The sequence below is a fragment of the Tenrec ecaudatus genome, chromosome 2, assembly GCF_050624435.1.
Source record: "Tenrec ecaudatus isolate mTenEca1 chromosome 2, mTenEca1.hap1, whole genome shotgun sequence".
NCBI lineage: Eukaryota > Metazoa > Chordata > Mammalia > Afrosoricida > Tenrecidae > Tenrec > Tenrec ecaudatus.
This window is the reverse complement of record NC_134531.1, coordinates 5,962,448-5,977,588: the sequence shown is the minus strand read 5'-3', so window position 1 is coordinate 5,977,588 and position 15,141 is coordinate 5,962,448. Positions and strand designations below refer to the sequence as shown.

The 15,141-nt window shown below is 58.5% G+C and overlaps 1 protein-coding gene across 1 annotated transcript; it reads left to right on the top strand.

Annotated features, from left to right (window-relative positions):
* Nucleotides 1–6,226: 6,226 nt before the first annotated feature.
* IRX1 (iroquois homeobox 1) lies at nt 6,227–11,285 on the top strand. The gene is made up of 4 exons (XM_075540855.1): nt 6,227–6,493; nt 9,163–10,192; nt 10,431–10,503; nt 10,849–11,285. Exons 1-4 carry the CDS (start codon nt 6,227–6,229, stop codon nt 10,904–10,906), a joined length of 1,428 nt encoding a protein of 475 aa, XP_075396970.1. The 3' UTR covers nt 10,907–11,285.
* The last annotated feature ends 3,856 nt before the right edge of the window (nt 11,286–15,141 follow it).

The following is a 15,141-nucleotide window of genomic DNA, read 5'->3' as shown; positions in this document are numbered from 1 at the left end:
TGTAGAGCAGCTCCCAATGGGAGACTTGGCTTGGCACTATTTGTGACCGATTTTGGAAAACAAGATGGGGCTTAGTTTGTCCACAGTTTAAGAACTAAGGGATAAGGTCAAAGTCTGGACTGTGTGGTGGTTTCTATTCCCATCAAATCTGATAACACCAGAATGGCCTCCTGTGAATTTTCTAAAAAATCGGCTGAGCTGGGCAGGGGGGCTGTCCCCCCCCCACACACAGCGGGGGACACCCCCAAGGGGCACAGTGCACACACTTTCTGAAGGCTCAGCCACTTCTCAGCCAACAGGAATCATACAAGAAACTAGACAACTGCTTGTCTGGTCTTGAACCTGGAAAACACTGCTAATGTCAAAAGGAAATAAGTTTTCAAAGGAATTGTGTAAAAAGCTCAGAGGGTATTCATCTCCTCCCTCCGTAAGGGTACTGGTAGGCAACCTCTGTGTGCTCACAGGAAACCCCAATGCCTCCCCAGCTACCCTGCCTCCTCCAGACTGAATCCTAAGGACAAGAGTTTTGTTGGGGGTGTGGTGGGAGTTGCAGCCCCAAAGAGTTACAACCTTCACCTAAAGGCAAGCTTGCTTGAAACTGGCCATGCCCTATCCCCATGCACGCAGGTTCTTAGCAGAGCTCCTCACTGCTGTACTTGGCTAACAAGGTGTTTTGCTTTTTAAGCAAATAATTCATTTGGTAATTAAATTCGAGTGAGATTTCACTAATTAAAGATGCATCGCCGTTAAATCATAATTTCTGTGTGGCCTAGTTGAAGATGAACAATCTCTTGGAGGGGGGGGGAGAGAGAGAGAGAGAGAGAGAGAGAGAGAGAGAGAGAGAGAGAGAGAGAGAGAGAGAGAGAGATTCTGGGTGGCTAGAACAGATGAATGCGCTCATCTATGGAGGTCATTTCAAGAAGATAGAGAGCAAACAAAGCCCACTGCCCAGAGAGGGGAAGCACCCCTCCAGAGACCCGAAGTAGTGGCTTTGAGGTTTGGTTTGGCCTTCTATTCACAGACTGGTGGAAGCCAGCAGCACAGGGACCTGATGGAGCCAGAGTCCTTGGTTTCTGCCCCCTAGAGCAGAGATGCGCTCTGGAGGCATTCCCCTGAGTCCCAGGTGAAGGCACTTCTAGACCTCTTTGGGTCCCAGAACCACAATGTTGGAGCAAAATTAAAAGTCACTTAGTCCCCCCAGGACTTGCTCTGCGGAGCGCCCTTGGCGGCCCCTCTGAGTTAGGAGGCTTAGCCCCACGGATAGCCGCTCCTGTGGGCGGAAGGCCGGCTCCGGCTTTGATCTGCACCTCTGGGCTTTGGAGAGCTGACCATGGGCTTCCTGGAAGCCGCTCTCGTTGGGCAGACACGCGTGCGCTCCGGCAGCCGCGCAGGCAGCTGTACCTGTACTGCAGCAGCTACACCGCCTTGCTGCAGGATGGCGTTGATTTGGGACGGGGAAATACAAACACAAACTAATTAAAAATTGCATAATGGAGCCTACAGGAACGCGGCAGAAAAACAAATAAATACAAGTGCAGCTGGTGCTACAATTGTGCCTCTGCCCCCGAGCCACCGGCTGGTGACATAAAACTATAAGCCCTGAAATTCCTCACACCGTGGCGGTGGATCTTATCCGAGGCATAATGGAAATGATTTGGTTAATTAAGGGGAGGTTTAGCAAATCTTTACGTGTGGGTACGCTTACGGAGCGCCCGGGCGCGGCGGGATCGCGACACTCCAGAACAGGCCACCAAGGTGGATCCTTCTGCCCCGCGTCTATCAAAGCCTCCTGCCCAGCTTCCGAAGCTCCCCGGGCCCGGACGCCATCGCAGAGACGGGCCACCAAAGCCCCTCTGAACCACAGCGCGCTTCCAGAGTTCCCCGCTCCGAGGGACCCCCGCGCCTGGAGACGCAGCGCCCCAATCCCTGGCCTCTGCGCGTCCTCCTCTTGGGTTTTCCTGGCTGCGCTCCCCGCTTCCCTGCCCGCGGAGCTCACCAGAGTCCCGCAGCCGCGCCCTCAGAAGCGCAGCACCCGGACTCCGGGGCGCGCGGGAGGGTCCCTGTCCCTCCGCGTGGGGTGCGGCTCGGCGTAGCAGCCGCGCGCGGAGCCCGAGCACTCGAGGGTGAGGGCAGACTTTGTGTCCCTGCCCGGACTGTGGGACGCTCGCTTGCCGTCGCCTAGCCGGGTGGCTCCCGTTCCCTGCTGGAGCGAGGTGCAAAGTCCTAATGAGGATTTAACGAGACCCATAAATCTGGGCGCGCGTCGGGGCGGGAGGCGCAGCCTGGGCCGGCGGGGGCGGAGGCGCAGCCCGCGGCGGGGGACAGCCTGGCCACCAACCGCCCGGCCCTCAGACCCGCCATCTGCGGCCGAGAGAGTAGGACCACCTTGAAATACTGGCGAGGAGGCCGAGGCGGCGCCACCCGCTGCATCCCAGGGACGTGCTGCGAGTCGCCTCAGGCCTCAGCGCCAGAGGCTGGTCCCCAAGATGGCTCCAGGAAGTGGGGCGGTCCCCAAGCGAGCTTTCTCCGCCTAGCTGCGGCCGCTAGACCGCCGAGCTGAGAGCCGCGGGGCGCAACTGAACCCGGCATGGCTGGCGCTCGCAGCCTGGCCTTCCTGCTATCCCGCCGGGTGGGGCTGGGCGCAGAGCAGGGCCCAGCGGCCACTGAAAGTCGGACGGGACAAACGGAACCCAGATCTTTCTCAGTGCAGTGATTAAAAAAACAGCCCACAAACTAAACAAAACATAGTCGTAAATTTGCCCTGAAGCTCTGGATTCAAAAGACTGCCATCAGCTTCTGCCATCCTGGAGGCTCCAGGCCCTTCTTCCTCTTGCCCACTGCACAGCCCTCTCCCTGCACTGCACACTCGCTGGTGTGCGCCCAGCGACCTGCCTTCCTCTGTAGAGGCTTCCTCCAGCTCAGATCATTTGCTTTAGCAGAGCTTAGTCCTGAGGGGAGCATGGCAGGACCTCAGGCGCCCACTGAGAGGCCTAGCGCCCCAGCTACTCAGGACCCAGGGGGTCCGGGCAGAGGCGGGCCAGGACCCCCATGGAGCTCTGATTCAGCAGTGACCCATAGGTTTCTCTTTGCAAGGCTCCTGGGTTTAGTGACAATGGCTTGGCAACAAAGACTGTGTGTGTGTGTGTGTGTGTGTTTTGGGTTGGGTAGTTGGTGGTGGTGGTGGTGGGGTTAGGGGAATCAGGGCACTTCTCTGGCTCTGGGCCAGAGATTGAAGATGCCTGAGCCAACCTTACTGTGTTCTGAGTCAGGGGTGTGTAACCCAGCTGACCAAGTAAGACTTGCGCTCTGCATTTCTGAGGAAGATGCATTTGGAATCCTGTTCTCCCACCTGCAGGTGAGGATGCAGTTGGAGTCCTGGTCTTCCCACCTGTAGGTTCCTAGAAGCCCACCAAGGACCCCTTTCCCCTCCTCTGTGCCCAGAGAAGACAGACTAGCAAGCAGGACAGACAGGAAGTTTTAGGGGGACAATCCGAGTCCTCCAGTAGATATTCAAGTCCAACCCTAGGCCCTGTGGTGAAGTGGTCCTCTTCTGGCTGGGGCACCTTGGGCACAATGACCCTATCCTAAGCTCAGGCATGCTCTGCTTTCCTTACTCTTTCCCTACCATCCAACTCCTGTCCTAGTCTTTGAGTTGTGAGTGTTGGGCTGAAGGATCCCAGAGAAAGAAGCAGGAGGTGAGTTGGGAGCTGGTGGTGGGTGATCAACTTCCATTTAAACATCCTGCAAAGAGTTGAAGTTCCAGCTTCTCCTCCCAGCCTGAGCCCCTGGCCTGAGCCCTGGACATCCAGTTGCCTTCCAGGAATTCCCTTTGGTGCATGTCTAGGGACCTTGCTATTGTCCAATGGGCCACACACTTTTTCATGCCTGATTCTCAGGCCAGGTTTGCCAGGGGAGTCTCCAAACTTAGACCTGTCCCCACCCTCACTCACTACTTCCATAGTGTCAGCAAACCTACTCAGGAAGCTACCATCAAACATTCCAGGCCCAAGTTCAAAGGATGTTGTCCTGCAACATTGCTGGGGTGGGGGTGGGCATGGGGGTGCAAGGATGTTGTGGAAAAGCCAGCACTGAGCTTATCTCCCCATAAGCCTGGTGGTACAGATGGCTGCAGTCCATTGGATCCAACATGACCTGAGACAGGCAGGTTGGTGCAGGCCAGCATTGGTGAGGACATGGGTAAGAAGAAGCCTAATAAGCATCCCTGTAGCCGTATTGTTACATGGAGACCCCTTTCTGGACGAATTTCCCACCTCCATCTCCTGACCTCACCTGAATTTGCCTGGCACCCTGTAAATTGACAGGGCAGTTAGCTAAGCTAACTTCCTTGGTGGGGTGGGCCCTCTCTCACAGCTTCTCACCTGCCAAGATCGCATTTGTTTTGGGGAAGGAGAGAGTGGGGCTGGGCAGCCAGGTTTGGGGTAGCAGAGGGAGGCAGTAGGCCCAGAACAGCGGGAAGTTGCGGTTGGGGACTTCCCCAGTGGGAGAGCCTGGGGCTTCCACACCCACCAGGCTATTTGGAGACAGGAAAGACTCCCTGCCGATTGCTGCAGGGGGTTTCTGGAAAGCTTGGGGCCCAGTTATCTGCAGAAGGTGTGTGTGTGTGTGTGTGTGTGTGTGTGTGTGTAGGTGAGGGGGGGAGGGAGGAGGGCAACACACAGCATGAACAGGAAGAATTGTGACTCAGAGCTGAGAAAAAGTCAAACCTGATTATGGCGCAGGTAATTAGTAATTACTATTATGGGCGTTATTGTTGCTAATTATAGGCGGTGGCTCTGTGTTTGTCCTCCGGGCCTCAGAGCAAAGCAATGTGAGCCTTCCTGCTGCTGCAGGGTACCTGGGGTCTCTAGGCTCACCACTGCTCTGGAGGAGGGAGTAAGAACAAGAATTCGGGAAGGGTGGCCTTCCAGAAGACATCTGCCTCCAGCCCGCAGCCCGGATGCATCCAAACTCAAGCCTCCTCAGAGCCAGAGGAATTGAGGGTTCCCACCGGGTCCTTGTAGCTGGGAATCTCAGCCCAGCGATGGGGGTGCAGGGACTGGGGCAAGCTGCACAAGAGAGGACAGGGGGGTGAGGGACAATAAAATCAATGGAGGAGCCCAGGCAGGTCTATTGGCTGTTCCCCCAACTGCTTCAGCAAGCAGAGAAGCAGCAGCTTTCCGGGAGCTGTCCTGGGCAAGAGGGCAAAGGGACTGCCTTTGTACAACATACAGGTCTGCTGGCTCCTTCCAAGGAAGCCCAACCAGAAGGGAGTGGTGGCGGGCTCCTGGCTCCTGATGGGAGTGGGGGGAAGCTACTCATTCTTGGTCTTGGTGCATGTGCACATGCATGCGAATGGGGGGCCCAGTCACATTGAGGACCCCCATCACTTCCAGGGTATACTGCTGCCAGAGTGCTTGCTCAGCAAAGGTAGCCCACCCCACCGTTCTAGAAATTTCACGACTGCTCCCTGCCTGCCTCCACCCCCAACCCCTCCTGCCCCATGGCTGCAGCTTCTCAGCTGGGAAGGACCATTCTTTTCCCAATTTCTCAAGAAGAACTGCAGAACTCGGCTGCTTCCAGCACCCTGAAGTGCACCTAGCTGGGTGCCAGCCTGCTGGTGATCAGTTACACTCTGAGAGGTGCCAGGTCACTAAGTCCGGCCAGGGCTGGTGCAGGACTCCACTGACAGGCATATGGTGGCTGCGGTCCAGCGTCCACTTCTGCCCCTAATGTCCTGGGAGGTTCAGCCCGCGCGGCAGCCACTGGAGCGAGGTCCTCGGCAGTCTCTGGTCTCCACACCCTCCCACTGTGTCTAGGCCGGCCGGCCCCGCGGGCCCTCCAGGCCTGGGCGGTGGAAAGGCCAGCGCCAAGGGGCCCGGTGGAACGGGGACCGTGGCGCGGCACGGCGCTGCCCGCCCCCGCGTGGGCCAGATGCCGAGCCGCGAGGCCAGGTCGCCCGCCGGCCGCGCGCCCACCTCGGCGAAGTGGCCCGGGCGCGCGGCACCACGTGCTCGCGGGCGGGGCGGGCGCGCGGGCGGGGCGGGGCGGGGCCTGCGCTCCGGGGATGCCAATCAAAGCATCAACTTCAAATGGTCCGGGCCAGCGCCGCCGCCGAGCGGAGGGCGGCCGCCGCAGTCGGCGCGCGATCGCGGACCGGCGCACCGGGCCCCGGCGCCTGCCAGCTCCCGCCGCCGCTCTCCCGCCTCCGACCTGCGCCGCCGCGGCCATGTCCTTCCCGCAGCTGGGCTACCCGCAGTACCTGAGCGCCGCGGGGCCCGGCGCCTACGGCAGCGAGCGCCCCGGGGTGCTGGCCGCCGCCGCCGCCGCGGCCTCGTCGGGCCGGCCCGGGGCGGCGGAGCTGGGCGCGGGCGCGGGCGCGGCCGCGGTCACCTCGGTGCTGGGCATGTACGCGGCGGCCGGGCCCTACGCCGGCGCGCCCAACTACAGCGCCTTCCTGCCCTACGCCGCGGATCTCAGCCTCTTTTCGCAGATGGTGAGTGCGTGGGCCACTGGCTGCGGACTGGGCGCGCGTGGGGCCCACGGCCTGAGAGGCCCTGCAGGCTCAGGCTGGGCCGGCGCGCGCGGCCCGCGCACAAGGTCTGGGGCGGAGTGGGGAGGGGGGCGCCTCGCCCGCAGGCCCAGGGGACCCGGCCGGTCCTGCCCGGCCGGCCGGGCCCGCGCGTTGCCATTGGCTTGGAGTCGGGCCCGGGGCCACTCGCTGTACCCCTGGCTCCGCAGAGGCCAGAGAGCGGCCGCCTTGTCTTTGCGAGGGAAGGCGCTTTCCTGACCTGGAGAGTCGGTCAATATCATGGGAACAATAGGGGTCCGAAGGGCCTGTTTTTTGACATGTGTTCGATTTTAAGATTTATTTTTTTCGGGGGAAAAAAGAGAATATAAGTTGAAAGCATTCAGCGAGTCAGAGACGGCGTTGCCGCTTAGTTTCGCTAAGTTGCCAAAGTTTTTATTTGCGCGGAAAGCAAAGCCCTTTTCTTCCCGCGTTACATAATGGAGGATTAAAGAAAACACTGTCCCCGGGCTTAAAATAAATGGTGTCCTAGGAGCCTCTGGGCCCGGCGGGGGCTCGATGGGGGAGGGGGCGGCAAATTTCATTCTCCGCAGGGACATTGCCCGCCTGGCAGAGCAACTGATCCGCTTTCCTGGGTCTGCGACAAGGTCCTGCGGCTTACAGTTCGGGCCGCTGGCGGGCGAATCTGCGTGCGGCTCCCGGCGTTGACGAGTCGGGCCCTCCTGCGCTGCGCCCGGCGGGGCGATACCACGTCTGGGCACCCCAAGTCTCTCCGCTCCGCGAAGGAACGGGAAGGAAATATTCGCCAAATGTGTCCCAATCAAGCGGCCGTCTTGTTTTCCCCAGAACTTCGCTTGTTATATATATACATACATTTGAAAATAAATCCACTTTTTCTAAGCAGCCACCCACTCGGGTGGGCTAGCCGCCTTTCAGACCCTTTGGGATCTTCAAGGATCAGCTCCCATTTTGTGCAGGCGGCCAGGAGGCCAGGGGAGCGGGTAAAGATTATTTATAAGGATCCTTTCATACCGATTTCCCAGCCAAGACGAGGCCAAATGTTTTCCTTACCCCCGAAATGGTTCGCACAGCGCGAAGACCCTTTTGCAGCACCAGAGAATAAAACGAAACGTGCTCCCAAAACGTTCAACCGGGGCCTGGGCCGCGACACTCATTTGGTCAGACTCATTCCTTTAGTGCACAACTTTTTGGAGTCTAGATTTCTCTTGGATGCCATAGACACGCTAACTTTGGGAATCAGGGTTTTTCATGCGTTTGTTATGTAAACAGCAATTTGGAAGAAGATGGGTCCAATTTAGGGCTCAGCTTCTGGGGGTGCAGAAAGGGGGGTTGCGTAGTTACTGTTCCAGACGTGCTAAGAATAAAGGAGATGGGAGATATTTTACCAATGAGCCGGGAAGGGGAAAAATCGGTCCCAAGACGTGGGTTCCCACTGTCTCCTGGCCATTCTTGGAAAGTAAGAAGAAACTCTCAGCTCAGCCTAGGCCTGGCTGTCGAAGAGGTTATTGTAGGTGTAGGTGAAAAAAACTGTTAAGGAAGGGCTGGGCAATTTATGGTAATAATGAAGGCTAATGAGGTTGTTAGAAAGATAAAATGTTATTTACCAAAACACCGGCTGGGATAATTTGACTCGAAGTGTTTTTTACTACTGATGATAAAAAGAATATTGATTGTAAATAAATCAGGGGCTCTAAATGCCTGCTTTCACAGTTTGTGGTTGCTTGCAGGAGATCAAAGGCAAACTTAAGAGATAAAGTAACAGAGAGCCAGTCGTAGGAGACAGAACCGGTTCCCCTCCTGAAGGCCTCCTGGCCATTTCGGGTCCCCCAGAGTTCCATCATATTTTCCAGCAGCTAAGCCCTCCTTTTGTATTTAAAAAAGCAAATGGTGTTTTTGTTATTGTTGTCGATAGGAGCCCTGATTAACGTTTAAAATTACCTGTCACCCTGGTAGGCCCCTAGTGTGGGCAAGTCATTCCATGAAGATTAATCTGCATGGGGGGTGGGGAGCTGCTGCTGTGGAGGCTGGGGTTGTAGGCCAAGGAAGGTGCTTTCGTTTTAGAATTGCAGGCGGACTGGGGAGTGGTGGCTGATTTCGTTTGACCTACTCAGGGTCGCACAGAGGGGGCAGGCCTGGGGGGTGCTTGGCGTTTCGAAAAGCTGCATCTGTTGTTTTTTGTTAAAACAAGTCAGTTCACAGGTTTTGCTTCTTCAGTTCAGTGGGAGATAAACTTGGGAATGGAGGAGCTTGAGTTTCTAGCTGTCCTGGGAGAGAGGCAGGCTGAGAGCTCTTGAGGGGGATTTTGGGGGTCTTTGCTTCTCTGGGCTGCTCTGGGAAGCGGAAAAAGCTCTAGCTCCTTGGAACTTTGCTGAGGTGCATGGTGCTTCTGCCACAAGTCTGGAGTCTGGGATGGTTTTGACAACCCTTTCCTTTGCCAGGAGGGTTTGGGGGCGGTCTCACTACTCTGAGAAGGAACCTGCAGACCCTGCACCTGGCCAGGGCTACTACCCCTGGCCGTGGGGAGGAAATGGTTGGATCGCACCTTCTCCTCTTTGGGGACTCACCATTTTCTCTCCCCCCCCCTTTCTTGTCCCTCACTTGGTCGGTGCCTGCAGGGCTCCCAGTATGAGCTCAAGGACAACCCTGGGGTACACCCCGCTACTTTTGCAGCCCACACGGCACCAGCCTATTACCCTTATGGCCAGTTCCAGTATGGGGACCCAGGGCGGCCCAAGAACGCCACGCGGGAAAGCACCAGCACGCTCAAGGCCTGGCTGAACGAGCACCGCAAGAACCCCTACCCCACCAAGGGCGAGAAGATCATGCTGGCCATCATCACCAAGATGACCCTCACGCAGGTCTCCACCTGGTTCGCCAACGCGCGCCGGCGCCTCAAGAAGGAGAACAAGGTGACATGGGGCGCTCGCAGCAAGGACCAGGAGGACGGCGCCCTCTTCGGCAGCGACACCGAAGGCGACCATGAGAAGGCCGAGGACGACGAGGAGATCGACTTGGAGAGCATCGACATAGACAAGATTGACGAGCACGATGGTGACCAGAGCAATGAGGACGACGAGGACAAGGCGGAGGCGCCGCGAGCGCCCGCTGCCACCGCCCTGCTCGCCCGAGGCCAGGGCTCGCCTATGGCCGCTGGCGAAGCGCTCAAGCCTCAGGACTCGCCCCTGGGCCTGGCCAAGGAGGCTCCGGAACCAGGTAGCACGCGCCTGCTGAGCCCCGGCACAGGGGCCAGCAGCGTGCAGGGCGCGCCGCTCAGCAAGCCCAAGATCTGGTCGCTGGCCGAGACGGCCACCAGCCCCGACGGCGCACCCAAGGCCTCACCGCCGCCGCCCGCTGGCCACCCTGGCGCTCATGGGCCCTCAGCGGGCGCGCCGCTGCAGCACCCTGCCTTCCTGCCCAGCCACGGACTGTACACCTGCCACATCGGCAAGTTCTCCAACTGGACCAACGGCGCCTTCCTGGCGCAGGGCTCACTGCTCAACATGCGCTCCTTCCTGGGCGTCGGCGCGCCCCACGCCGCGTCCCACGGCCCGCACCTGCCTGCGCCGCCGCCGCCTCACGTCGCCGTGGCCGCAGGGGCCCTGCACGGAGACAAGGCCTCAGCCCGCAGCAGCCCAGCACTCCCAGGTACCGCCCCTGGCGGGGAGGTGGGGTCGGGAAGCCTGGGCGAGAGGCCTGGGCTGCAGAACTTTGGGCTGAGCTGGGAGTCACATCCTAATCCGCGGAGCAAGCCAGGAGGGTATCAGGGCGCGCCATCCCATGTGCTCTTGCGCCAGTAGCTTGGGGAGGAGGCCTGTGCCCCTCTGGTGCCTTTCACCCCCACCCTTCTCAGGTCCTAACGCTTTGCTCCCCCCCTTCCTGGCAGAGAGAGACCTCATCCCCAGGCCAGATTCTCCAGCGCAGCAGTTAAAGTCGCCCTTCCAGCCGGTGCGCGACAAGTGAGTGCGCCTTGTTTTTATCTTGGAGTGTGTGTGTGTGTGGGGGGGCGGGGGGGCGGTTAAAAACCCAGAGCCTGGGTGGGTGGGAGTGGGGGGGCAGGGAGGGGGCGTCGGGAGGAGGGAGGAAGGGAAGGAGGGAGGGTGTCTGTGCCCTGGGGTGGGGTGCCAGGCTCTGCCCCATGCCTCAGCCAGGCAAGCCTTCTTCTTTGGACCCGGGAGCCTGCCGCTTTGGGGTGGCCACCCAGTCTCAGGGAGTGTGGATGGTGGAACTGGCGCCGCTGGGTCGCTGAGCCTCGCTATTGACAAGGATCCCTCTCTTCTTGTCTCGCTGTGTCTCCCCTGCAGCTCCCTGGCCCCGCAGGAGGGAACGCCAAGGATCCTAGCAGCCCTCCCGTCGGCCTGATGCCTGGGCCTCTTTAACTTTTGAGGGGGGAGGGGTTAGGGGGGACTAGGGGAGGGAGAGGGATGCGGGAGGATTTAAAACAAAATTTTCCGACTGGTGTAAAGGACAAATGAGGCCAAGATGCCAATGATTCCCATCCATTGCTTTTAGCTAAAAGGGGCTCTTCCTGGCTGAGCGCGCTGGCTCCCTAAGGCCCAGGCCCAGGCTGGGTGGCTCTCAGCTCACCATTCTCTGATCTGTTCTTGGTGTGGTCAAAGCCCCCACATGCGCGTGTCCTGTGTGTCTTTCTTCTTTCTTTCTGTACATAGCGTGATTTCAGGTTGTAAATAGCGCGTCAGCAAACTTGTCTAAATCATATATTTTTGTCTAATAAACGAAACGAAACGAAGACCCCTGGCCCTGCTGCTCTGTGTGCGGGACTGGGTGGTGGTGACAGGGGGTCCAGGGGTGGTCCAGGGTCCTGATTGCCAAGGCCCTGTTCTTGGGCACTTTGGGGAGAGTGGAGACCCTTGGGAGGGTCTGCTGGGAACCGCGGGTCCACCCAAACCCCTGAGGTCTCCTTGGTGGTCTTGCTGTGGCTCTGGTAGAGTGAATTGTTCATTGTTAATGTTGTCAGCAGGACAGGTTTCCGTTGTTAGTGTAAATCTTTCTCAAGCTTAATTCTTTCTCAAGGATTCTACAATCATTCTTATCTGGGGACACGCCTTTTCGGGACATAAATGAGTTGGACGGGAGGCAGTTGTTAAAATGACTATTTTAAAAAGTAGACAAAGCAGAAACTGTGGGAAGAGGCAAGGCTTTTCAATTGGCCCCTAAAGGAGGTCGGAAATCAGTTTATGACCCAGTGACTTCAAGGTGCACGGTGGCGCCGGGCCGTTTTGTGGCTGGAAGTGAGGATGGAGTATGGAATTTTGCTCGGAATGTATTTTTGAGTGATTTACACGGACACACTGGAAGGCTCTTTTAAAGTCATCTAATGGGCAGGCAGAGTCGCTATGGATTCCCTGGAGGGGTTGTTGAAGAGGGCTTGAGGCCCCTGCAGCTCAAGGGTGTGGCTGGAGGAGAGAAGGGTGCAGCTGTCTCCAGGGGCACTCCTTTAAATCCTTGCATTGTGGTCCCATTCGGTCCCCTAGTCCGGGATTGAGCCCGTGAACAAACACCACAGACGCCAAAGTCAGAGTGGCCTGGTGTGGAGATCTCTGGGAGAGGCATTAGGCCTGTAGGCTGGACTGGGCTCATTTCATTGAGACCTAGGGAACGCGCCCAGGACAATCAGTGCTGGTGCTCCCAAAGTCGGGGCCACTGCCCAGCCTTCCCGGAGAGGCCTCTGTGCTACAGACTTGGTGCGGAAGTCGCGCAAATGGAGAGCGAAGCTTTCCAAAACGGGGCAGCGAGTACTGGTAGCTGCTGCTGTCCTGGGGGCGCAGGGAGAGGGCCAAATCCCTGCCAAGTATTGTGGCCCCTGCCCCGTCCGGAGTCGCACCCTCCAGGTCCCCTCCCCCTCCCCCCCCCCCCCCCCCCGTCTCGCCCACCAGTGCTGCCCGCAAGGTAGAGGCGCGACTCTGGGAGGAAGAAGCGGGGGACCTTGGGGAAAGGGCAGTTTGTGTTGGGGGCCATAGGCGCGATCCCGGGGGCCCAGCCACACACCCCACCTTCACCCTTGCTTTCTTCTCCGACTCCCGGTCCCAGTCCCCGCCCTCCCAGTGCAAGGCAGGGCCCCTTCCCCAAGCCAGGGACGAGAGGAGAAGCGAAGGGCCGCGGACTTGGACCCCTGGACGCGCTTGGGGCGCGATGGGGCCGGGGCCGTGAGGAGCCAAGCCCAGGCTGAGGAGTGCCTGGCTTGGGCTGCGACGCCGCGCAGCGCTCAGCGGTAAGAATTGGGCGGGCTCGCGGCGCCCTCTATAGGCCGGAGGCGGAATGGAGGCCGAGGAAGCGCCTGGCTCGCTCCCCAGGCTTGATCCACATCTTGGGGTATGCGGCTTCTGCGTTGCTGTGGGCCAGAACCTGGTTTGGGGCGGTGAGACCGGTTCAGTTTTCCAGGAGGCTCTCCTTGAACCTTGAATCGAGGCGGGAGTAGCCTGGGTAGGCAGCAGGCGTTTAGGGGGCTTGTGGTATGGGTACCTACCTTGAGGCAGGACTTACCATTTTCGAGGTGACGCTCACGGAATCAGCGAGGAGCTCCCAGTTTGTGCCCGACGTCAGGATTTCTGGGATCAGCAGTTATGGGCTGCACACCCAGAAAGCCTGGAAGTAGGTGCATCCTCAGGCCAGGTGGGCCCTGTGTCCTTGGTGAGACCTTGGGTGCGGAGGATAGGGGCCAGATGGTTGGATGCTGGAATGGACCAAGGGAGTGTGTGGGGTGGGCACGGGGGCGGGGTCAGGGTCCAGCCTCCAGAGTGACTGGACAGGCCCTCTGCTTATGGTGGGGAGCAGCAGGTGGGATTCTGGTGGGGAACACCAGTTCTCTATCCCAGGCTAGGCTCCACTCAATTTCATCTCCAGAGTCAGAAATCCTGGCTCTTGTCAACATTGTCCCAGCCCCCCACTCTGTCCCCCGCCCCCATGCTGGTGCTTTCTTTTCCTACCTGCAAGACGTTGGGGGCCCCATTCATGGGTGAGAGGGGTTTCCAAGACCACAGAACCCTGACCTGGACTACTGTCTTGGGCTCTGGCTCTTTCCACTGCACAGAAATCAGATCAGCAGCCTGGGGACTGTTTTTCCCAGTGAAGTGCTAGAGATGAATTTTTAATCCGGTGTCATGAGCATTGTTTTGCCCTTTGTTGCCCTTTGTCCCTGGTTTCTTCCAGCCATTGCCCACTTGGCTGCCAGCCCCTTGAGGAGTGGTTCCCCACTTGCCCCCACCCGATTGTCAGGGAGTGTCTAGGAAGACATGGCATTGGCCTTTGCTTCCCAGGCTAAGCCCTCTAGCCCCCCCAAAACTTTCTGTCTGTGCTCAGAGGCCACCCTCTCCACCCTCTCCACAGCTTGATGAAGAGCAAGGGGAGGTCAACCCCAGAGGACTGGGTGCCAGATACCAGCGGGACACCTGTTTACCACCTGGGGCTCCCCCTTCCCTCTAGAGCCAGGTTCCCTAATGGAGCGACAGCATATCCCCACATAGACTCCAGAACCTACCTTAGTTTCAGGGGATGAGAAGGGAAAATCGGGACTTTCTGCTATTCCATCTGCAGGCAACACCCTCTTTTCCACCAGGCCCTGAGGCCTTGGACCGCACCCTGCAGTTAGTCCGCTGGAGTATTGAAATCTTCCTGCCCCTGTCGCCCTTCCCTCCATCCTCTGATCAATTATTCACCAGCACATTTATCTTGCAGCAATATGGCAGGATTCATATTCATATCTCGGTTTTAGTGGTCTGACACTGATTAATGTAATCTGCACCCTGGCTCCCCCCACCCCCAATGAATCATGCCCTATAAAGTTTCAATTGTCCTTGTGGATGGACTCTGTTGGGAGCTAGAAGGGTCTGAGGAGCAGGGGGAGGAAGAGGAGGAGAGACAGAGACACAGAAGGAAAGACACAGGCACAGGGCTGGCCGGCCCGGGTTCCCATGGACCAGCGCTGGTCCTACAGAGTCCATGGGGGATTTGGCCCCCTCGAAGTCCCTCCGTGATACCTTCCTGGTGGTATGAGGCCCAACAGACCCAGGACTCCCAGCTACAGGGCTGTGGCCCAATGGGGACTTGGCTGCTGGATGGATATTGGAGGGCCATTAGGCCCCAGGTTGCAGGCAAAGCTGCTTTGCCTCTGGGTCACCTAGCAGGACCTGGCCTGCTGGGCATCAGGGATACAGGTTTGGGGAGCCCACCATGGTTTCTACTCAGGGTGTGTCACCTCACAGGACAGAAAGCTAGCTGGAGTCAGCCAGGCTCTTGTTCCCCACCAATCAAAGGGGGCAGTGTTGGGTGTCCCCTGAACATGCACATTATGGTCCCCACAGCTTTTCAGGCCTAAGGGAGAGTCCTTTCACCCTGCTGCCTGCAGGTGAGGCACTGGAGGGGGCTTTAGCAGGGGCCAGTGTAGGGGGTCGACCTTAGAGATACTCAATCAAGGGTCAGGATCCAGGAGGTACAGCTGGGCCACAGAGGGGAGGTGACCTGTGGGTGGAGACAGCAGCACCAGGAGGCCTGGAAGGAGAACCTAGTATCCCATCACTGTGAGTGGGGGAGGGGATAGAGAGGTGGGGTAAAGGGCACATTGAGAGGGAAGGGGTGAA